Source organism: Physeter macrocephalus, unplaced genomic scaffold (assembly GCF_002837175.3).
Source record: "Physeter macrocephalus isolate SW-GA unplaced genomic scaffold, ASM283717v5 random_430, whole genome shotgun sequence".
NCBI classification, from domain to species: domain Eukaryota; kingdom Metazoa; phylum Chordata; class Mammalia; order Artiodactyla; family Physeteridae; genus Physeter; species Physeter macrocephalus.
Window position 1 is genome coordinate 36,838 of NW_021145716.1, and position 21,855 is coordinate 58,692.

At 49.6% G+C, this 21,855-nt stretch overlaps 1 protein-coding gene across 1 annotated transcript in view; it reads left to right on the forward strand.

The window, feature by feature from the left end:
* Positions 1 to 20,864, forward strand: part of MORC2 (MORC family CW-type zinc finger 2) — a gene marked incomplete at its 3' end in the record, with an annotated part of 36,073 nt that extends 15,209 nt beyond the window's left edge. Inside the window, exons 4-24 of the mRNA XM_028485527.2 lie at positions 4,016 to 4,084; positions 4,599 to 4,689; positions 7,837 to 7,945; positions 11,296 to 11,455; positions 11,560 to 11,671; positions 12,131 to 12,256; positions 12,802 to 12,881; positions 13,491 to 13,573; positions 14,121 to 14,206; positions 15,373 to 15,513; positions 15,607 to 15,761; positions 15,853 to 15,981; positions 16,484 to 16,589; positions 16,884 to 17,016; positions 18,145 to 18,219; positions 18,305 to 18,685; positions 19,238 to 19,369; positions 19,752 to 19,806; positions 20,206 to 20,347; positions 20,452 to 20,679; positions 20,771 to 20,864. Of these exons, the coding sequence (XP_028341328.1) occupies positions 4,016 to 4,084; positions 4,599 to 4,689; positions 7,837 to 7,945; positions 11,296 to 11,455; positions 11,560 to 11,671; positions 12,131 to 12,256; positions 12,802 to 12,881; positions 13,491 to 13,573; positions 14,121 to 14,206; positions 15,373 to 15,513; positions 15,607 to 15,761; positions 15,853 to 15,981; positions 16,484 to 16,589; positions 16,884 to 17,016; positions 18,145 to 18,219; positions 18,305 to 18,685; positions 19,238 to 19,369; positions 19,752 to 19,806; positions 20,206 to 20,347; positions 20,452 to 20,679; positions 20,771 to 20,864 (2,687 nt within the window). The remainder of the gene's footprint in view (positions 1 to 4,015; positions 4,085 to 4,598; positions 4,690 to 7,836; positions 7,946 to 11,295; positions 11,456 to 11,559; positions 11,672 to 12,130; positions 12,257 to 12,801; positions 12,882 to 13,490; positions 13,574 to 14,120; positions 14,207 to 15,372; positions 15,514 to 15,606; positions 15,762 to 15,852; positions 15,982 to 16,483; positions 16,590 to 16,883; positions 17,017 to 18,144; positions 18,220 to 18,304; positions 18,686 to 19,237; positions 19,370 to 19,751; positions 19,807 to 20,205; positions 20,348 to 20,451; positions 20,680 to 20,770) is intronic.
* Positions 20,865 to 21,855: the final 991 nt, after the last annotated feature.

Genomic DNA, 21,855 nt, shown 5'->3' on the forward strand with positions numbered 1-21,855 from the left:
TTTTTGCGGTACGCGGGCCTCTCACTGTTGTGGCCTCTCCCATTGCGGAGCACAGGCTCCGGACGAGCAGGCTCAGTGGCCATGGCTCACGGGCCCATCTGCTCCGCGGCATGTGGGATCTTCCTGGACCGGGGCACGAACCAGTGTCCCCTGCATTGGCAGGCGGACTCTCAACCACTGTGCCACCAGGCAAGCCCAAGATTGGGAATCTTGACTGAGGTGCCCCTAACTTCACGCTTTTCTACCTCAGTGCCGTATTAACACATTCAACAGGAGGAATAAAAGCAACTTCATTTTACAAGTAGAATAATAGAATTAGTAATATAAAGTTTTTGTTCTTACTGTATCGGGGAAAGTATCTTCCTGTCTCCCATTCTGAAACTAGATTGATAACTGAACTCAGAAATCTCCCCAAACATCAGATGTAGTTTGAATTCGCCACACATTCACTTTGTAATTTAAAGAAGGGTGAGAAAGGAACCAGACTCCCGTATCCAAAGCATTCCTGTTAGGTGGGGCCAGACCATAACTTGCCTGTCAGAAGTACTGTGTTTTTATTGATTTTCTGGACTTCCTTGGATAGGGACTGCCATGCTTCAAAGAAAGATCCCTTTTGTGATTCCAGGTCAATGGTTAGTAAATGGAAAATTAGAGCAAATGTAGCTGAAACGAATACTGCTTAAACACATTGCAAAGTACGAGGAACTTGAGTGTCGTTCTGTTACAGCCTCCGTTGAGGACAACATCATTTTATCACCTCTGACTTTTGACTTATAGCTCCATTTCACATCTCCTTTCCAGCTTCTTTCTTTTTCCTGTTCTCCCCAATGGGAGTTGGATGGAGGAAAGTTGGGCTAACTTGGAGAGGCCAGACTTGGTCATGTTGGGAGAAACTTAGATGTGCAGCCTTCCACACTGGGTCTGTGATTGTACATAGCTGATACCAGGGCCTGAAGCACAACTGCAAAGAAGGTAGTTTGGCTTTGCCCTCCTTGTCTTGCTTCTGAGATGTATGTTGGGACGGGGAGCAGACAACCTCCAGCTGCCTAGACTCCCCTCTGTCCAGAACTCCCCCATCTTCATAAAAATCCTTTGCTTAGAGGCTTTAGATAGCACTCAATTGACTGACTAAAGTAAATAGAATGTGTTAGGAATGCATTTCTAACTGCTGGAATGTCTGGGGAGATAGGTTCGAGCAGAGAGGCCTTCTAATTCTTGCTAGCTCTAGCTCTCTGCTTCTCAAAGAGTGGTCCAGTGGTGGACAGTTTTGGCATCACCTGGGACCTTGTTAGAAATGCAAATTCTCAGGTACCACCTCCGACCCACACTACTAGACTCTGCAGGGTGGAGCCCCGAATCTGTATTTTAACAGGCTCTTCAGGTGATCCTTATGCACACTGCCTTTGCTCTAGCTGACGCTCTTTTCAGTCTCCTTCTGCTTAAACCCTCCTGCTTACTGATCTGCTACAGGGAGTAGCGTCCTATGGACTGTAAGCTCCCTGAAGGCAGTGATCACATCTGCATTATTCTCAGCTGTTATCTTCATCACAGAGCCAGGCACATCGAATAACTGAGTGATTGGGATCAGCATTTTAGTCAAGTGAAGATGCCATACTGACTCCTTACAAAGTTGAAGGAGTTACTGCTGTGTCAGCTAGTCTGTTTGGGCCCTGAGGCAGTGCCACACGTGACCGTGGACCTGAGCACTGCTAGCTGCTTACAGACTGTTGGTCACTGTGTGGCCAGGAGGACCCTCCATAGGTGGGTCTCTTACTCTCATAAACATAATGAAAAAGCTTTAAAATGAAGTCCTTGGGCAAGAAAGGGATCTCAGACCCACTGCTAAGTGATGATTGTGTGTTAAAACAGCCTGTGTGGACTTCCCTGGTGGCGCAGTGGTTAAGAATCCGCCTGCCAATGCAGGGCACACGGGTTCAAGCTCTGGTCCGGGAAGATCCCACATGCCATAGAGCAGCTGAGCCTGTGTGCCGCAGCTACTGAGCCTGTGCTCTAGAGCCCGCGAGCCACAACTACCGAGCCCGTGTGCCACAGCTACTGAAGCCCGTGCACCTTGAGCCCATGCTCCACAACAAGAGAAGCCACTGCAATGAGAAGCTTGCTCACCGCAGCGAAGAGTAGCCCCCGCTTGCTGCAACTAGAGAAAGCCCACACGCAGCAACAAAGACCCAACGCAGCCAGACATGAATAAATTAAAAAAAAAAAAAAAGCATCAAAATTAAAAAAAAAAGAAAAACAGCCTTTGAGTCCTGTTCTACCAAACATAAGGACCTAGAAGTAATTCCTAGGTAGTGTTCAAGAAATGCCAGTAATCAATCCTTGGAGATTTTTCAGATACACTTGGCTTGAACCAATTTCTAGATCCCAAAGGAGAGTCTTCATGTACGTTTTATGGCTAAAGCATACAGCAAATGGCTCTTGGCTAGATTTAGAACACTTCCTTTACCACACTCTGTTCCTGACCCAGTTTCAGTCTCCATATGACACTTTGCTTCCTCCAGAAGGAAACTTTGAGGAATTTTTGCACCTTTTTTGCAGTTGCTTCTGCTTACTAGATCTCATTTGGGTTCTCCAGACTGATAAAAGGCACTGCCATAGGAAAAATTTTTTTATCTACCAGTAGTACTTCCAAGAAGGTCCTTATTCTCAAACTTTCAGGAAGCACCTGTGATTAATGTTTCAGCAAAGTTCAGCTTCCTGAACATCGAATGATATTTGAAAATCTCTGTGGCTTATAGTACTTCTGAAATAGCATTTTAAATTACATTAACTGGTCCATTTAACAGAGGTGGTTATGACTTACTTGAATATTTAGCTTGAGGGGAGGACAAAGAGCATTTTAAACTGAGGTTCCACTGCTTAGATAGTTGGGTGAAGTTGGTGAACTGCAGCTTGGGGGAGACAAAAATGTCCTCAATTAGGGAATAGACTCCAAGGCAGCCTTGGGCTTATCCCTGTAGTACCTTAAACTGACCTTCTTCCTTTTTAGTACAAATGCTCTCCTGATTCCAAGGTCTGTGCTGTCCTCCTTTGCCTGCCTAGTCCTCATCACTGGGGTCAAAAGGCACCTTGGAAACTCTAGTTTGGTCTGCTTCCCTATTTGGGAATCTCTTCTCCAGTGTTTCTGATGTGCTTGGACCCAGACTGCTCTGAGTGACCACTTGCTGCTGTAGAGACAGCTGCTGAAGGAAGGGGTTCTTCTAGCCACTGGAATGGCAGCCTTAGTCTCATGCATTTCCTTCCTGTCGGCCAGGACGCCCTGCCACAGCTGCTCTGTCTCTTATTGTCGAAGGACTGTTCCTCTCTCCAGTCGAGCAGGTCCAGTTGGAAACCAGGCAGCTCTCATTACACTCTGTGCCATCTCACTTCTGGGATGGGGAGCTATTTGAAGGACCCATAGCAAGGAGGGGATGTGACGATGAATACTGATGGCCCAGAAACTATGGTTGGCCTGGGGATAGTCACATACTGACTTAGTAATTTACCTTCTAGATAGCAGCTGCTACCACTGTGTTCACAGCATGTCTGGCTCGATCACTTTATCTGAACGCTACCCCAAACTTAACCCACAAATGAGGTGCCCTGTTGAATTTGAGCACTGTTGATAAGGTACAGCATGTAGTAGTTGGAGTACTTTAGTGTCCACAGCAGGAGGCAGAAAAAAATCCAGGTGCAGAGAGGCAGAAGGATGGTTGAGGTGTGTATGAAATCCGTGCATGTTCAGTGGCCCTGGCTGTGGCTAGATGCTGGACTAGGTATTCTCTGTCCCCTCCTTATAGATTCTCTCATGCTTTGTCATGAACTAGAATGCATTGGAGAGCCTTTGATGGAAATTCCTACCATCAAGGGCCCTGACATTTAACTCACACTAGCTAGGACTGTTAGAAGGAGAAGGCCTTTTTGGACTAAGCTTCACATTGATCCACCTTCTGATCACGCACAAGTTGCCGCCCTCTGGTGGGTAACTGCCCAATAATGGCAGCTCCTTCTTTTACAGAAAGGCGAGAGGACCTTCGCGGAGGATTTATGCTTTGTTTTTTGGATGATGGAGCAGGAATGGATCCAAGTAAGTGTTGGGCTGATTGCTTCTTTTGGGGAGGATGTAACCATTTTTACAAAATGCTTATTGTGTTAACTTGTTTTTCTGTTGCCTTACTCTTTTGACTAGAAGGGAGAGGGAGGTCTCTTGCAACATCTCAGGCTTAATTCCACTCACAGATTTGCTGAGTTTTGTTCTAGCATGGGAGATAGGATCTGAATGGCAGCCTGAAGTCCATCAGATTACCTGTCTCTTGACATTGTATTTATCAGCTTGTGTAACATCCTGGAGCTGGAACTGTGGTGGCCTCCCCCAGCCTTATTACCACGTTCTGGTAACAGAACAAGGGCCTAGTGATGGCGGTACTGACAGGCCAGTCAGAGGTTTCCTCCATTTGCCTCATGGTTGTGAATTTCCTTGGACAGAGGTTTTCAGTAGACAGACAGCCCTGCTTGGATTTAACAAGGCTCAGACCTTTGATTTTTGAGAGTCTGGGAAAGAAAAGCAAACTTCTCACTTTCTCTTGTGTCCGCCACTTAAGGTGATGCTGCCAGTGTGATCCAGTTTGGGAAGTCAGCCAAGAGAACGCCTGAGTCCACCCAGATTGGGCAGTACGGGAATGGGTTAAAATCGTAAGTATACTAGAAGCCTGTCCCAGGACTCGAAACAAAATCGAGTAATGCCCTCCTTCTTCTGTCCAATGAAAATGTTCCTCGTCCTTGTCCTTCCGTCACTGTAATTCTGGAACAGGAGGAGAGTCGGGAAGGAGTTGTGGTTTGGGGACTTAGCAGATGATGTCCAGCCTACATCAGAGATCAAAGAGTATGAACATCTAAAATCATTGAGGTGGGAGAAGGTGTAGGTTTCTCTTGGCACTGTGCTCTGAAACAGCACCTCTCCTCCTACTGAAAATTCTTATTTTTACCCTGTGGTTGAAGATGCAAGTGGCTGTTTTGTGGGCTTAGGTTGCTTATGAGATGGTGAGGGGGTCACTCCGTGGTGCAGCCTGTCCCCTGAGCACCTGTCACGCTTTGTGCCAGGCACTGGGGATCCAGGGTGAGTGAGTGAGAGACCCGAACCCCCCCCCCCCACCACCACCAAAGGACCTGGTTGCTACTCATATGTCCTGCCAGGCCCTGTAGCAGGGACCTACCTAATGTCTCCCCATCCCTTGGGGCTTCTTTCTCAGCCCTTGGTTCCCACTTGTTTGGCATTTGGAATGTGGTGTTCTGGTTTTGAGTGAAGCCCCAAGAGAAAGATTTCTATTTCTGAAATGCTCACTTCCAGCTGTACATACCTTTGGATGGAATAAGATTTAGTGGGATTGGAGTTTGTACAAATGGAATTCTGAGTCACGTTTCTAGTCTTTCTGTGGAAATGTGTTGTTTTATTTGAGGGTAGTGTTTGGTTGGGCAGCAGCATCAGTTGTCCCTCCATGCAACCGGCTTGGGTGCATGGGGAAGAGAGAGAGTGCTTCCCATGATGGCAGGGACCTGGTACCTGGATCTCCCACTTGTCCCTCAATAACAAGCATTTACCATGTGCTGGCCACTGTGCTAAAAACTTTACTTGGATGATTTCGTTTAATTCTCACCATAGCCCTGTGAGGTATAGGTACTATGATTCTCATCTTCAGATGAGAAAATTGAGGTTTATAGGGGTGAAGTGACTTGCCCAAAGGTGTGAAAATGCCCAAGTGTAGAGCTGACAGCAGCCGGAGCTGCTGTCCATCTCACTTCAGTCAAACCAAAGTTCAAATCTGACATCAGCCGCTTAATTGCTTCTTTGAGCCTCAACCTCCTCCTTTGTAAATTGAGATTGTAACACATATGAGTAGGTTAAGAATTAAATGCTATCATTATTGTGAGAGCCCTAGCCTAGTTTCTCCCTTCTTACCTTATCTCTCCTTTGATCTTTCTGTGGTAGATTTTTGGCCTGATTTGGTGGGCCTGGGGTAGGGCCCAGGTGATTCTGGTGTGGTGATCTACGTTTCCAACAACTGAGGTCTCCTAGAGTCAGATGTAAGAAACCCTGACTTCCCTTCTGGATTATAGATAAAACCCCATCCTGGTTTTATCAGCTCTGTGACTTCAGACAAGCCGTTTCACCTTCTCTGAGTATCTGTTTCCTACTGTAGAAAATGGGCTTCTAAACTCTGACATTCTTCCTTACTGAGGAAGTTTCAGGAGCAAATGAAATGTGATTCTGGAAGTGCTTAGAAGACCAGGAAGGATAGCATACCGAAGTTGAGAGTGTTGTCATCAGCGAATTTGGTAGAACGACTTTTGAGAAGGCGCCATTGAGATGGAGCCATCTAGTGTTCAGAGTGAATTCATTTTGAAACCAGTGTAGAAGTTGAAAGTTTCAGGAGGAAGTGATTTGTGGTGAGAATAGGGCTGTGAAGCAGAGAAGCCAGCAGAGAAGTGGCATTTCTGGGTTGTTGCTATTTACCCTCCAAGGTCAGGATCAAAGACAGGGAAGAGGCACAAAGTGAGAGGTTTTGCCAAATTAGGGTAAGAGCAAGCTTTGGCAGAAGGCAAGCTAATGTGCCTCTTTTTGCCACCGGTAAGTTTCAGGGAGGCAGGAGGAGGACTGTGAGATTGTCTGGGGAGGGAGCATTGCCAGCACCTCGGGAACTGGAAGAGGAGAAAAACAACTTGGCAGCCACCAGGGCGTCTCTGGATAGTGTCCTGGAGTTTTCCTGAACATTCGGGGAAATGGGGCATGGTGTTCATTTGCGTACTTGGCACACTGGCCCAGTTTGTATTTGTATTTACATAGAAGGGAGTAATAAGGCTTCCCGCCACCATCACCTCCCTGGGGTATTAGGACTAATGAAGTAATAGCCATGAAGCCAGAAGCTGCTCAGAAGACAGGTCAGTGGGTCCGGCTCCCACTGGTGCTTCATGCTTTTGCCCTGTTCAGTGTTTCCTGGAAAGGCCTGTCCTTGCCTGCTCCTCAGAAGGATTAACTCAGCCAAATAGAGGAAGGAGCAGTTGATTCTGTTCAGACTTTTGCCTTGTGGAAGTCAGCCTGAAGGCACATTTTTCAGAAACCGGTTGCTTCCTAAAGCAGGGACCTGTGGCTTAATGAGTTGAGGTGGCAAAACAATTCAAGACACAAGATGGTTGTGGTTACAGGACATGAGCCAATTGTAGGCCTCCTTGGAACTGTGCTCAACAGCGATACTTTGGTTAGCCCTGTGTTTGGCTGAGCCTTGGGGTCATCCTGGTTTTTTGAGGACTTGTGAGCATAGGCAGTGGGCTGTTCCCTTGATGGTGCTGCCGTTTGATGAGTGGATGGGAGGGGAGTTTGTGTCAGTGAAGGAAGGACAGGGTGAGACCTGTATGTGCTCAGTGTGGAAGGTGATGTGTGTGTTGGAGGTGTTACTGGAGTGAAACCTGGTGGCTCACAGGCCACAGCAGCCCTGTGTGGCTGGGAAGAAACCAGAGCCCAGGCAGTGACAAGCTGGGGTGAGACTCCCTTGGGGCTGATGCTTGGTGGTGAGAGAACCCTGCGTGCTGGGTAAATGTGGTCGAGAAGGTGATGAGGAGAAACTGAGGCCCATGGAAGAGCAGGAGGAGGAGTGTCGGGAGTCGGGGGCGGGGAGGAGAAGGGAGCGAGGGCTGTGGAGCTCAGCTCAGGGTCCTGGGTCCCAGGGAGGCCTTTAGGGGAGCCCTCCAAAGGCAGTTTCATCACATCCAGAGGGGGGATTTGCTCCTTCTTCAGATGAGCTTTTGAATCCCTAGGAGAATAACCCATTTCTGCTTCCCTTTCAGGGGCTCGATGCGCATTGGGAAGGATTTTATCCTCTTCACCAAGAAGGAAGAGACCATGACCTGTCTCTTCCTGTCGCGTACCTTTCACGAGGAGGAAGGCATTGATGAAGTAGGTCCCATCCTTGTGCTCCCAGTCACCATTCCACTTCCTAGTTCTGCCCAGGCTGTTTTCATAGGTCATTTGCATGCTGGGCTTATTGGGGTTGCAGGATTGCAGCCACATCCCGTTATGGGATTAGCTGATTCGTTGGATGAACTGGTTGAGGGGTTAAGGCAGGTGTCTTAATGTGAGAGGAAGTAAAATCTCACAGCTTCAGAGAAGAGTTGTCCCAGTTCTGAGAATGAGGCCATCAAGTGTCAGGAACCAAGAGTTGGATTTGTAGGTCTCCTAGATCTGCAGCTTGAATTCAGTCCTGGGGTGGGGGATGTCACTGGAGAGAGCTGTTTTATCAGGGGGAGTATTTGGGGCTTCTCTGACTATGGGTGGAGACCACAGCTGGTGACAATAATAGGAACAGCACTGTCTTTCCCATATGATGGTGATTTTGTGGAATGTGCTGTGAGTGCATTTTCCTTTTGAGGAAATGTGTTGCTCTAACCATTTATATCAGAAGCTACAAGTCTGATACCTGCAGGGCCTGGGCAGGTAGTGAAGCAGTTGAACACATGGAAAATCATTTAAGTTTTTCAGTAAGTGGCAGCTGACACTCAGCCTCAGCTGATTATTGTTACGCTGGAAGGAAGGCCTAATGACTAAAATATTCTGATTTTGAAACCTTTTGGTAATTAACTGTGTAAGTTAAACACATGCACAGCTGATTCTCTTTGGGCCTGGTGGCTCATATCTGCAGAGCTGGTTTGGTGAGGTCTGCGCCTGCTCATGGGAGGATCAGGGAAGGCCTTGGCCTGCCTAGCCTCAGACAGGACTCTTAACTCCTTTCCTGTGTGAGAAATGGAGGCCAGAGCTTGAGAGGGGGCCAAGAGGGTCTGCAGAGAGAAATTCAATCCTGTCACTTAAACAGGTGAAATGCGGTCAAAGTGTCAATCTAACTCATCTGTGTTGGTTGGCTGTGAGTAAACTGGTACTGCCCTTGTTTAGATGTGAGCCTAAATCATAGCAAATCAGTTCATGCTGGGAACGAAAGGCTCTTTTTCTGCCATCTTCACTTCGTGAGCCACTGGGTTTGTTTGCCTTTTTGGTGAGTGAGAGAAGTGCTGCAGCTGGCAAGCACTCCCGGGAAAGGTGGGGCAGGAGGATTTGGCCCCGGCTGGGCTTTTCAGGACTGCTTCCTGCTGGACTGAGGGTGGTGCGAGCAGGGGCTACGCGTCAATAGAAACGGTCTGTTCCTGGCCTGAGAGCTGGTGGGGGCTGTGGGAAGGGCAGAGGGGCCAGCTGACGAGAGGTGGTGGCCTCTGGAGAGCAGAGAGGGCAGGTCGGGCCTGACCTCTGGGCCTTGGGGAGTGTGTGGGACTTTATTAAAAGCAGCCACGAAAGGGAATCTAAGCAACATATTAGATCCTCTTTGAAAAGATCAGTTTGGTTATTGTGTGGTGGCTGGATTGGAAAGATTGGGGTGTTGGTGTCAGAGGCCCGGGCTGTCTATAGGACTCCAGCAGGGAGGTGAGAGAAATAGGAGTGGCCGCAGATTCGGTGTTTAATCAGTTGGAAAGGGGAAATGGGAAGGGGGGGGTTGTAGATGGCTGAGGTCCTGGTATGGCACTTGGGGGTGGGCTGTCTGGAGCTGGGGAAGGATGGAAGAGGGGCAGTGTGGAGGGGAAGCATGTATGTTTTGTCCTGGACACGCAAAGTTAAGTCTGGGTCTGGAGCTCAGGGGAGGCATAGACTCCCGGGAATCTTCGTAGTGAATGGGCTCACCTAAAAGAGCGTGTGGAGAAGAGGGCCTGGAGTCTTAGGCGTGCCTGCCCGCATGTAAAGGCTAGGGAGAAGGGGAAAGCAGCAAAGGAGGCAGGAGCGGCCAGAGGGGTAGGAGGAAAGCCAGGGGAGTGGTGACCCTGAAAGTAAAGGAGGAATATTCCGATGGTGGGTGGGTGTCAAATGAGGTGAGTGCCCAGAGGTTAAAGTAATGCCGTTGTCACCTGGGACTGCTGTGAAGATTGGGAGGTGTAAAGGAGGTACCAATTCACAGAACACAAATGGAACTCAATTCCCCTGGTGAAAAAGCTAGGTTGAAATTTTTTCCTTACTTGGTGCTAGAAGGTCACTGTTTTGGATTGTACTGTAGTGTGAACTCAGCCAAGATTTCAAAATAAGATCACTTTTAGCTGGGTGGGAATGTGTCCAGACCAGCCCCAGGGCTGAATACTACAGCTTCTTAGAAACCAGTAAAATGCCTCAGAACTCTTAACAGTTTATCACTGCAGAGCTTGTAAAAATACAGAATCCCCTTTTCTGCAGGGTGGGCCATCCGTTTTGAACCTCTGAGGTGCCTGGAGTGGTTTGCTCTGCAGAGGGAATCCCAGGCTACAGGGCTCCCTGGCACCTGGGAGAGGGGTCGGGGGAGGGAGAGGTGCACGTTGATGCCTCTGGGGAAGTGGTGTTTGAGGTAGGGTTTTTGAAGAATTAGTAGGATTTTTCTCCCAGCTTTATTGAGGTATAATTGACAAGGGTAGGATTTTCTACAAGATTATGTAGATGTAAGATTAAATGTTATATACATACGGAAGAATGTATTAAAATATATATATATGTATAACTGAATCACTTTGCTGTACAGCAGAAATTAACACAACATTGTTGTAAATCAACTAGACTTCAATAAAATTAAAAAAATAACCTACGTACAGTTGAGAGTAGTTATAAAGCAAATACCCACGTAGCCACCACCATAGACTGATGCTGGAAGTCCCCATGTGCCCCTAACCAATCATATTCTTTATAGCACCTTTTAAGGAACTGCCTTGGTGATGATCAGTCATTTCCTTGTTTTTCTTTATAATTTTGTCACCTGTGTATGCATTCTTGAATAATAGTTTATTTTTTGCCTATTTATGAATTTTATATAAATGGACTCATACTGTAGGGTTTTGTTTTTAGATTTTATTTCTCCTAGGATATATACCTGGGAGTAGAATTGCTGAGTTATAAGTTATGTTTGTGTGTGTCTTTAGATTCACTAGACCATTGCAAATATGTTTTGCTTGGTGGAAATAATAGACTTATTACCAAATAGGGAAGATGACCAGGGACATCCCAAGCAGGGAACTGCTCATGCAGAGACCCCCAGGCCATAAGCCAGCATACCCCAGAGGACCTAGCAGTGTGAGGCAGAGTCTTGGGAAGGGGCAGAAGCTAGAGCCACTGATGCCAGGCTGGGGGGCTTAAGCCTCACCTTGGGGCAGTGTGGAGCTACTGTGGGGAGGGACAAGATGGACGCACATTTGCAGGGGGAAGGCTGTTCCAGGGCTTCCTTCAAGCGTCTGCTTGTGCTTCCTCCAAAGGTGATAGTCCCATTGCCCACCTGGAATGCTCGGACCCGGGAACCTGTCACAGACAACGTGGAGAAGTTTGCCATCGAGACGGAACTCATCTATAAGTATTCTCCCTTCCGCAATGAAGAGGAAGTGATGACTCAGTTCATGAAGATTCCTGGGGACAGTGGTAAGTAGACCTGCGGCCTCTATCATCAGGGAGCTCCAGAGCCAGGAGCAGTTTGGGGATTGGCTGGGGGTACCTGGTAGAACCACAGGATTTTTATTCCCTAGGAACGCTGGTGATCATCTTCAATCTCAAACTCATGGATAACGGAGAGCCAGAGCTGGACATAATCTCAAATCCAAGAGATATCCAGATGGCAGAGACTTCCCCGGAGGGCACGTGAGTGTGGCTGGGTAGGGAGGAAAAGGGAGGTGACTTGAGGGAGAGAGCGGTGAGCTTGTTCCCTGAATTCCCCAGTTTTAGAGCTGGTAAAGCTGAGAACTCAATAATGTCTTCCTGCCACAAGGCAGAAGGGATGAATAGAAGGACAGCAGGTCCTCAGCTAATCCAGATCCTTGCCCCAGCTCCTTAACTTGAATGAGGAAGAGACCAAGGCCTAGAGAGGGGAGAGGAATTGCCAGGTCCGTGGTGGGGTGGTGGGGCCAGTTTAGGTGTCTGTGCCAGAACGTGAGAGGAGGTGGGATGTGGTGCCCACACAGAGGAAGCACCCCTCAGGGCAGCAAGAGAAGCCGAGATGGGAGGTGGAAAGGTGGAGAGCCTGCAGAGAGGCTGTCCGCCCAGGCCTTCGGTTGGCTGGTGGTGGGAGGGTGACAGCACCCTCCATTCTGCTGCCTCCAGGAAGCCAGAGCGCCGCTCCTTCCGCGCCTATGCTGCCGTGCTCTACATTGATCCCCGGATGCGGATCTTCATCCACGGGCACAAGGTGCAGACCAAGAGGCTCTCCTGCTGCCTCTACAAGCCCAGGTAGGGGCCTGCCTACCCTGGCCTGCTGTTTCCTTTGGGCCAAGGATGGGGCCTGGCCACGTGTCCCTGGGGCATCTTTGGAGTGATGGTGGATGAGCGGCTCTGACAGTGTTGACTGCGTTTGGGTCTTTTAAGTTGCTTGTGATTAACTGCAGACAAACTACTGGGTCCTGAGGGAGGGGCAGAGGTGGCTGGTGAGGCTTGTTGAGTGTGCCTTCTGTGAGGGCGGAGGGTGCTCAGCCTGACACGGTGAGCTGTCTGAGCCTCTTGGTTGCAGGGCCGATGGCCCTTTAGACAGTACACAGGGAAGCAGAGGCCCTGCTGGTTGCTGAGGTTGGTTTCTGCTGTGGGATTAATGACATACTCGAGAGTAGTGAGGTTGCTTTTCAAAGATGGAGCAGGATGGCAAGGGGCAAGTGGAGTAGGGAATTGAGTCTTTTTGCTAAAATAAGCTTGGCTTTGACTCATTGTGGGGCCAAAATAGTTGCTGCCCTGCACCTCTGGTGCTCAGGCCCTCTGGTTACTCGCCCCCCGCCCCCCCCCAGGATGTACAAGTACACGTCAAGCCGGTTCAAGACCCGCGCGGAGCAGGAGGTGAAGAAAGCTGAGCACGTGGCACGGATTGGTAATGACCCCCTGGGCAGGAGGGTCGTCTGGGGGAATGTTGCTTGTGGCAAAAGCAGGATCCAGGCAAAAGCTCCATGCAACACCCAGGGGTGGGCTTTCCTGAGCCACTGGTCCAGTTTCTCTCCCACCTCTCCCTCAGCAGTTTTTCTGGCTACTCCTTCAGCCATTTATTTACAGGCTGTTATCTAAAGCTTGCCTGCCCACAGTGAAGAGTCCCACACTGTCCTCTGGCACAAATACTTGTGAAATTGGTTTTCTTGACTCCAGGGCAAAAATGTCAAGGTCTCTCTTGCTGACAAAGCTTCTTGGCTGCTCAAGGAGAGTGATTGGCTGAAGACTGTTGGTAACTTCCAGCTCCTGCTGAGGGTTTAACTCTGGTTGCCTTGGGCAGTGCTTGACCTGTTCTGATTCATTTGTAAAGTTGGAAAAGGTGTCTGTTTTCCTTAGGGCCTCCTTGACTTTCCAAGCAAGGAGGCTGCTCTCCCAGCTCACCTGTTCCCTGACAGTGTATGAACGTCTCATATGGGGATTGCACTGTGGGGTCCAGGAGGGATAGCTAAGAGTTTTGACCTTTTGAATTCTTATCATGGTTTCTTCTGGGTTTCAGCTGAAGAGAAGGCAAGGGAGGCGGAGAGCAAAGCTCGGACATTAGAAGTGCGCCTGGGCGGAGACCTCACGCGGGACTCCAGGGTGAGGCCCCAGACCCAGCAGCTCTTCTCCAGCGTTGCTGCCCTTAGGATCCCAGAGCTGGCCTGGCTCTTGTCTCCCGCCAGTCATGAACTCCTTGCCCTAGAGCTGCAAAATGAGATGTGATGATGTTTCCATAGTCACTATTGAACACACTGTATGGCAGGATCTTGGCAGCCATATGAGGTGGACACTGTTAGTATCCTCAGTTTATAGAAAGAAATGGAAGAGGGTCACTTTCCGCAGGTCACACACAGCAGTGAGGGTCAGAGCAGTTCTCCACCCCTCCCCTGCGACACACACCTCTGCAGACTGTTGTTTCGGTTGGGGGTGTTTCCTCCTCTGTGTCAGCAAGTCTGGTCAAGTGAAGCACAGCTTTTGTGTTTGTCCCTAGTGAGGGCCCTTTTCTGTGGAAAGGAAGTAAATTTCCAGGTCTGGTTTTGCATCCATGTGATTTAAAGTGAGAAGTTTCAGATGTGTTGTTAATGATATTACCGGCTGTGGCCCAGAGCACTTCCTCTCCTTACTTGGTGCTGGCATGTGTTTCCAGGTGATGTTGCGACAGGTCCAGAACACGGCCATTACCCTTCGCAGAGAAGCTGATGTCAAGAAGCGGATCAAGGAGGCCAAGCAGCGGTGAGTGCCCGGCTGGCCTTGGGTCTTTTAAAGTTATGTAGCTTTTGTATGGATTATTGACAAAGAAAGAGCTTGAGGAATCCCTCTCCACCCCACAAGGTTGCCATTCTGTCACATGCAGATTGCTTTGAGAAAGCCATTAATGTTGTGACTCCCAGATGTTTGTCACATGCCCACCGCAGGAGAGGTTCCCCAGCTCAGTTCTCCCCTGAGCCAGGACAAGGTGGGCAGAGCCAGCACCTTGAGTTGAACACCAGCATGTCCTCACTGGCAGCTCTTTCACCTTCCCTCCCCCCTCCCTCCCTTCCTTTCTCCCCTTTTCTCTCTCCATTCTCTCCCCACCTTGCCCATCCTTTCCCTCTTCTTTCCTTTTTCCTTTTTTGTTCTTTTCATTTAAATGATGTATAAAATGCTCGTTGTATACAACTTGTAAAATACAGAATATTTAAGAAATACAGCTGTAAACTCCCTTATACTTCTCCCACCTGGTGGTGATATGTACTCTTTTTTGTATCCCTGGTTACAAGTGTGGAATAATGCTATAGATTGAGTTTGTTCCTTTTTATCTAGACTGGGCATTTGTCTTGGCTCATTACATGATCTTCGTGTCCCCCTCCACGTCTGGAGCCTCTGCATGCTCTGGGCCTGAGTCCCTGCTTACTTCTTGGCCTCCTCACCACAGGCCTAGGTTTTGGGTATCTGCCCCGTGAGTCTGTCCACTGATCATCCATCTACTTTTCAGTTTCCACGATTTTGTTGACGTTTATCCCATGATCGTTTCTTCTCTCACATGTTTATTGTTCTTGTGAATTTTTGTCTTTTTAAAATTAATTACTGTCACATTAGTGGAATGGTTATGCAGATGACCTTGTGTTTATTCCACTAAATAAGCATCTTTGCAGAGATTTGCAACAGCTTCATAGAATCCCATTCATACTTAAATACATCCTTGTTTGATACCAAAAGCTAAAGTCATATGCTTTTAATTAGGGAGCTTAGAGTGACTGCACAGTGAGTGTCCTTGTCAAGTCTACAGGTTGCATATTGAATTGCAAAGGCAAAACTTAAGTGTCTCAAATTTCAGCTTAAGCTTAATGCATCTTAAACACCGTGGTTTTTGTATGTTAATGGGTTGATCTGCTTGAATTTATCTTTTGTATTCTCAGAGCGCTTAAAGAACCCAAGGAACTGAACTTTGTTTTTGGGGTCAACATTGAACACCGGGACCTGGACGGCATGTTCATCTACAACTGTAGCCGCCTGATCAAGATGTATGAGAAAGTGGGCCCACAGCTGGAAGGGGGCATGTGAGTGCTGCCTGAGAGAGCTTCAGCCCAGGATGGTTGGCGGGAGAGGTTTGGTCAGTGGGGTGACAGAGCCGTGTCTACCTCCTCCTGCAGGGCATGTGGCGGGGTCGTTGGGGTTGTAGATGTGCCCTACCTGGTCCTAGAGCCTACACACAACAAGCAGGACTTTGCTGATGCCAAGGAGTACCGGCACCTGCTGCGGGCGATGGGGGAGCACCTGGCGCAGTACTGGAAGGACATCGCCATTGGTAATGCCCTTTCGCTTCACCTCCAGCCTTGAGATCCTCTCGCTGCCTCGGGGCTGACTCCTCACGCGATGTGTGGGTGCTTGTCTTCCAGCCCAGCGGGGAATCATCAAGTTCTGGGATGAGTTCGGCTACCTCTCTGCCAACTGGAACCAGCCTCCATCCAGTGAGCTGCGTTACAAACGGCGGAGAGCTATGGAAATCCCAACCACCATCCAGTGTGGTGAGTTGGGGGTCGGCACCTCCTCCTGACTCCTTTCCATCATAGTTGCCCTGCTGGCCTCCTGACTGCACTGACATTCAGGGACATATGTCCCACTGGGGATATGAGTCTGTTTGGTGATGGCCCTGGGAGCTCAGTCTTGGGGCTGTGCTGTGCCCACCTGTCCCTTCTAAATGAGGGAGGAGGTCATCTGCCCTGCCGGGTCTCACAAGGTTTGGTACCACATCGGTAGAAGTGTGAGTGATGACTGAGTCAGGATTTTGCTGGAGGAGGGAGAGGGGTTGGGGCCGCTGAGGGTCTGTGGTATAAAGTTTCCATCCTTGCTGGAATCACTGTCCCTGAGAAGAGTGACTGTTCTGTAAGGAAGGCAGAGTTGGAGCCAGACTGAGGATCTTTGCATAGAAAGTCGGGGGCATCTCTGCCTTGGGCCTGGCTGGGAGGAGCCTGGTTATTGTTGGTGGGCATGGCTGATGTTTTGTTGGGGGTATGTTTTGTGTCACAGATTTGTGTCTGAAGTGGCGGACCCTCCCCTTCCAGCTGAGTTCTGTGGAAAAAGATTACCCTGACACCTGGGTTTGCTCCATGAACCCTGATCCTGAGCAGGACCGGTGAGCACTTTTTCTAACAAGGAGTTTGTGGGTGTCCCCTCCTCCCCCCCTGCTTTTTCCACTCTTCCACTATGCTTCTTGAGGTCAGTGCTCATATCCTTACATCTCTGTCTTGCTGTGTATAATAAGTGCCTGGAAATAATAGAAGTGTGTCCTGAAATGAGTATTAATTCTGTGCATTTGGGAAGTCTGAGGTTGCTCTGGTGAGAGAGAGCATGGGTTGGCTGAGGTGGAAGGAACCTGCCCTACCTGGAGCTATCTTGCCACACCCTTCCTAGCACTTTCTCTTTACAGGTGTGAGGCTTCTGAACAGAAGCAGAAGGTTCCCTTGGGGACATTCAGAAAGGATCTGAAGACACAGGAAGAGAAGCAGAAGCAACTGACAGAGAAAATTCGCCAGCAGCAGGAGAAGCTGGAGGCCCTGCAGGTGTGTGGGTCATGGGCAGTGGGCACATGGGCAGGACCCCTCAGTGTCTCCTCTGTTCCCTCAGGCTCAGTTTCACCCTTCTGTCACCCATGAGTGCTGCCCAAGCTTCCCAACCCCAACCTCCAGGCACACTGGTTCTCCAGTATGCCTTGATCATTCTTTTAAAAAAAAAACAATTTTGTTTATATATTACGAAGAGGTCCGATTCATTTAGAATGTTTTGAAACTCCAGAAAGTACATATCCTGTCCTAGAGGTAACCACCATTAACTGCATATCCTTCCAACTTTTTATGACCTCTACATACACATAAATACATATTTTTTTATTAGAAATAGAGATCACGACTTACTTGTGTCGTATCACACACACATACTTTTTTTATTAGTGCATAATTATTTTCTTGGGATAGTTTTCCAGAAGTGAATATGAAAGAGTAAAAGGATTTTTAAAATTCTATGTTTTCTTTAAATAACTTTTTCCAAATTATTCTCCAGAAGATGTATTATGTTTTGTTTTTTTACCAGCAGTACATTTATTTTTAAATGTTTTTGCCAATTTGATAAGGGAAGATACACATCTTAAATTTGAATTTCATATTTCTAAAATTGAACAATTTTTTCATGTGTTTCGTTTAGAACTGCTTATTCTCTTATATTACTGTTGTTTTAAATTTTTTCTTTAATTGACTAGTCTGGTTTTTTTAGATATATGTGTGGTATCAACTGTTTATCATATTTATTACAAAAGCCTTTCCCTTTCTGACTTCTGCACAGGCAGATGCTCTCATTGTATGCATGCCTCCCTGTCTGCCAAATCCCACCTGTCCTTTCCGGCTTTGGCCTTTAGGCACCAACCTTTTTGGCTTGTTTTATAGGAACTTAGTCCACTGACACTTTTCCCCAGTCTCTCAATTGCTGGATTAATCATAAAGAATCCTGTAATTTGCTGGTAGTTTAGTGTCTGTGAATTTTTGTCTTCTCAGTGAGAATGGGTAGCTTGTAATAGTAGGACTGTGGCCCAGGTGTTCTTTTTTATTTGCCCACTGTCCCAGAGCCTGGGGCTCCAAAAATAGTTTGCTTAATGTACCAGATACGCAAACGACCTCCTCATCATGTTTACCCTGCAGAAAACCACACCCATCCGCTCCCAAGCTGACCTGAAGAAATTGCCCTTGGAAGTGACCACCAGACCTTCCACTGAGGTAAAGCCCAGGGATAGGGGCAGGGCTTTTCCTCAGGTGTCTCGTGCTGGGATCCATGTTGTCACTCTCTCTGGGCCTCTTTCAGGAACCTGCACGTAGACCTCAGCGTCCTCGGTCACCTCCTTTACCTGCTGTGATCAAGAATGCCCCGAGCAGACCCCCTTCCCTGCAGGCTCCCAGACCGGCCAGCCAGCCCCGAAAGGCTCCTGTCATCGGCAGCGTCCCAAAGCCTCCTGCCCCGACAGCGCGGGAGGAGGCCAGTACTTCCAGGCTGCTCCAGCCTCCTGAGGTGCCCCGAAAGCCTGCCAACACTCCAGTCAAGACTGCGTCCCGGCCCACCCCTCCCACGCAGCCACCGTCACCATCTCTGCTGCCCAACTCCAAGAGCCCTCGGGAGGTCCCCGCCCCCCGAGCCATCAAGACTCCAGTGGTCAAGAAGCCGGAGCCGCCCAGTAAACTCTCCCTGGTGAGATGCTCCTCCTTCTCCAGCCCTGCCCACAGTGGTGTGGGAATGGAGGGGGCAGTGTTGACTGCATGGGGGGCGGTGGTGGGTGGAGAAGCCTCAGTGGAGATCAGCGTTCCATGCTGCCCCTGCAGAGGAGGAGTCTGATAGCTGAAGGCACTCATGGGGGGCACAGAGCTTGCTGGTTCCCTGTCCAGGGAGCTCTTTGGTGCCCCCTCCAAGGTTTGGTCCTCCACAGACTTGAGTTGCTTTCACTGGCTTCTCACGCGGTGGGCAGAGGTTGCAGCCTGGTGACAGCCTTGGTGGGCTGCAGCAGTGGTTGGCGTGGCTCAGTGGGGAGTGAACTGAGAGGCTCCCCTGTGACAGCTTTGAGCAAATGTCCTCGTGGGCGTAGAGGCCGGGGGTTGCTGTGACCCTAGTACTGTTGGGATCCCAGCCCTGCCGGGGACTGAGACCCAGAGACCCCTCTCTGAATGGCTCCTGTAGGCCAGATGGGATCTTCCAGCACCTGAGGGGCTGCCAGGGTCCCTCATGTTCCCGCTTCTCTTGCTGTAGGCCACTCCTGGTCGGAAGCGGAGTCTTGGGGTCTCTGATGAGGAAGAAGCCGAGGAAGAGGCTGAGAGGAGGAAAGAGAGGTCCAAGAGGGGCAAGTTTGCTGTGAAGGAGGAAAAAAAGGACTTAAATGAGGTAGGTTCTCAGCATTGAGCCTTTCAGAAGTCTAGTCCATCTTTGAAGGACACTCAGTCACACAGACGACTAGAAACACGGTGCCTGGTAGGATCTTGAGTGAGACTGGCTTGTGGCTCTACTCACAGGCTTGAGGTGACACCGACGCAGATCTGCTTCCGTGTCTGTGACATTCTGCCCCTATGCTTGCTCTCTTGTTTACTGACGTTTTTGGAGGCAGGTGTGTAGATACTGAGATAATGGTTAAGAGAGTGGCTCTCAGTGAGGCCTGGGGATTTAAACGGCCGCACCAGACGACATGAGGTGATGGCTTGTGACCCTGGGCGGACAGTCTGTTCTTCAGGGGCACTGGCAGTGCCTCTCACAGACTCTGTTCTTGCAGCTCTCAGACAGTGCTGGGGAAGAGGACCCAGCTGACCTCAAGAGTGCTCAGAAAGGTGAGTTCAGGGAGGTGCCCAGAGCCTGTGGGGAAGTGGGAAGGGGGCCTCTTGCCAGCAGCACCATATTCTGAAGGCTCATGGAGGCTTTCCTGGCTCCAGGCTCTCAAGCAACAATGGTTTCAAGTCTAATTCTGAGAAGAATGCTGAGGCTAGCACGCCCTCGTGTTTATTTTTAGCATCAGTTCCTTGGTGTTCACCTCTGGCAGTTATCATGCTGCTCTGTGGCACCCTCATGACAGTTGGGGAGGGAGACAAGGGTGGCTGGGCTCCATGTCCCTGGCATAGTGGCCTCAAGCTCCTAGGGGTTCTTGTCCCTTTGAACCTGGGATGACCTTTCTCGAGGTGGCCCTGGCTGGGTGGGGGGCTCTAGTTTTCTAACTACATCTGCACTCTCAGATAAAGGGCTGCACGTGGAGGTGCGTGTGAACAGGGAGTGGTACACAGGCCGTGTCACAGCCGTGGAGTTGGGCAAGAATGTGGTGCGGTGGAAGGTGAAATTTGACTATGTGCCCACGGACACGACACCAAGAGACCGCTGGTAATGCCCCTTCTAGGAGGCTGGGTTGACAGAGTTGGGCAGGGGCAGGCAGCACATCCTGGGAGCCTGGGACACATGTGACACAAACACTGGGTCCTCCCTAGGGTGGAGAAAGGCAGTGAGGATGTGCGGTTGATGAAGCCCCCTTCCCCGGAGTATCAGAGCCCGGACACACAGCAGGAGGGCGGGGAGGAGGAGGAGGAGGCGGCGGTGGCCCAGCAGCCTGTAGCCATGGCGGAACCCTCCACCTCGGACTGCATTCGCATTGAGCCCGACACCACCGCCCCGAGCACCAACCACGAGACCATTGACCTCCTCGTCCAGATCCTTCGGTGCGTTGTCGTCCTGCTCCGGGGTCAGCGCTGGTTCTCCACTAGCTCTGTGCCATTCTGATTTCCAGTCTCCACCTTCTTTCTTGTTTAGGAATTGTTTACGGTACTTCCTGCCTCCGAGTTTCCCCATCTCTAAGAAGGAGCTGAGTGCTATGAATTCAGATGAGCTAATATCGTTTCCTCTGGTGAGTCTGCCCAGCCTTTGGTTTTTGATTCTGCCCACCCCCCTTGGTGCTTGTTGTGATTGTCAGCTCTCAGCTGTGTGCCCCCTTCCCCGCTTGGCCAGCTTCCCTTTCATCTGCTGAGGGAAGGGAAGAGGGGGCTTTACATTGTGGAAAAAGAAGCTGCTCAGCCGGATGACTGGTGTGCAGCTGGTGAGATGCTGGGGTGGAGTGGAATCCTCGCTTAGGGACAGGCCCAGTGTGACTTGTGTGGAGTACTACTGTCCCTTTTCCTCTGCCAAGGCAGGAAACAGTAAAGAGCTTAGGTTCAGAGTGCCGAAAACGTGACTCTCGGAGGTATAGGGAAGTTCGTGGTGTGTGGAGATAAGCGTGGGATCTTATTTAGCAAATGCAGATGCAGTGCCTCAGTGCTGGAGCCTCCAAGTGGCTTAAGAGTCAGTAGAGACTGAATTTTTAGCAGGTACCTAGACATGAGGCTGAGAGCAGTAAGTGCTCTGCAAGGTGGGTGGGAGGGCTGGGGCAGCCTCTGGGAGGGGGAGAGAGCAACCAGGGCTAAAGAAAACATGGGTTTGGGCGAGTGTTTGTAGAAGTGACGGGAAGTGTTTGAGGCAGAGGGACTGTTGTGAACAAAGGCTCAGGGATGCGAGGGCAGGTGGGGGCCAGGGCAGCGGTCTCTGCGGTGAGCACTCAGGGAGAAGGGCCCTCAGAGCCAGGATAGGAGGCATCGGGGGCACCCCTCTGAGGTGCAGTGGCTTAAACTTTTTATGAAATGGAGGCCCAGCTAAAGGTTTGAGCAGATGGAATTGTCGACTTGAACCATGTCCGGGGCAGGGGTCAAAAGGCTTTTTCTGTAGAGGCCAGTTAGCAAATATTTTCAGCTTTATGCGCTGTAAGGTCTCTGTGGCAACTATTCAGCTCTGCCGTTACAGTGTGGAAGCTGCCATAAGACCATATGCAAAGGAATGGATGAGGTCTAGTAATGCTTTGTTTACAA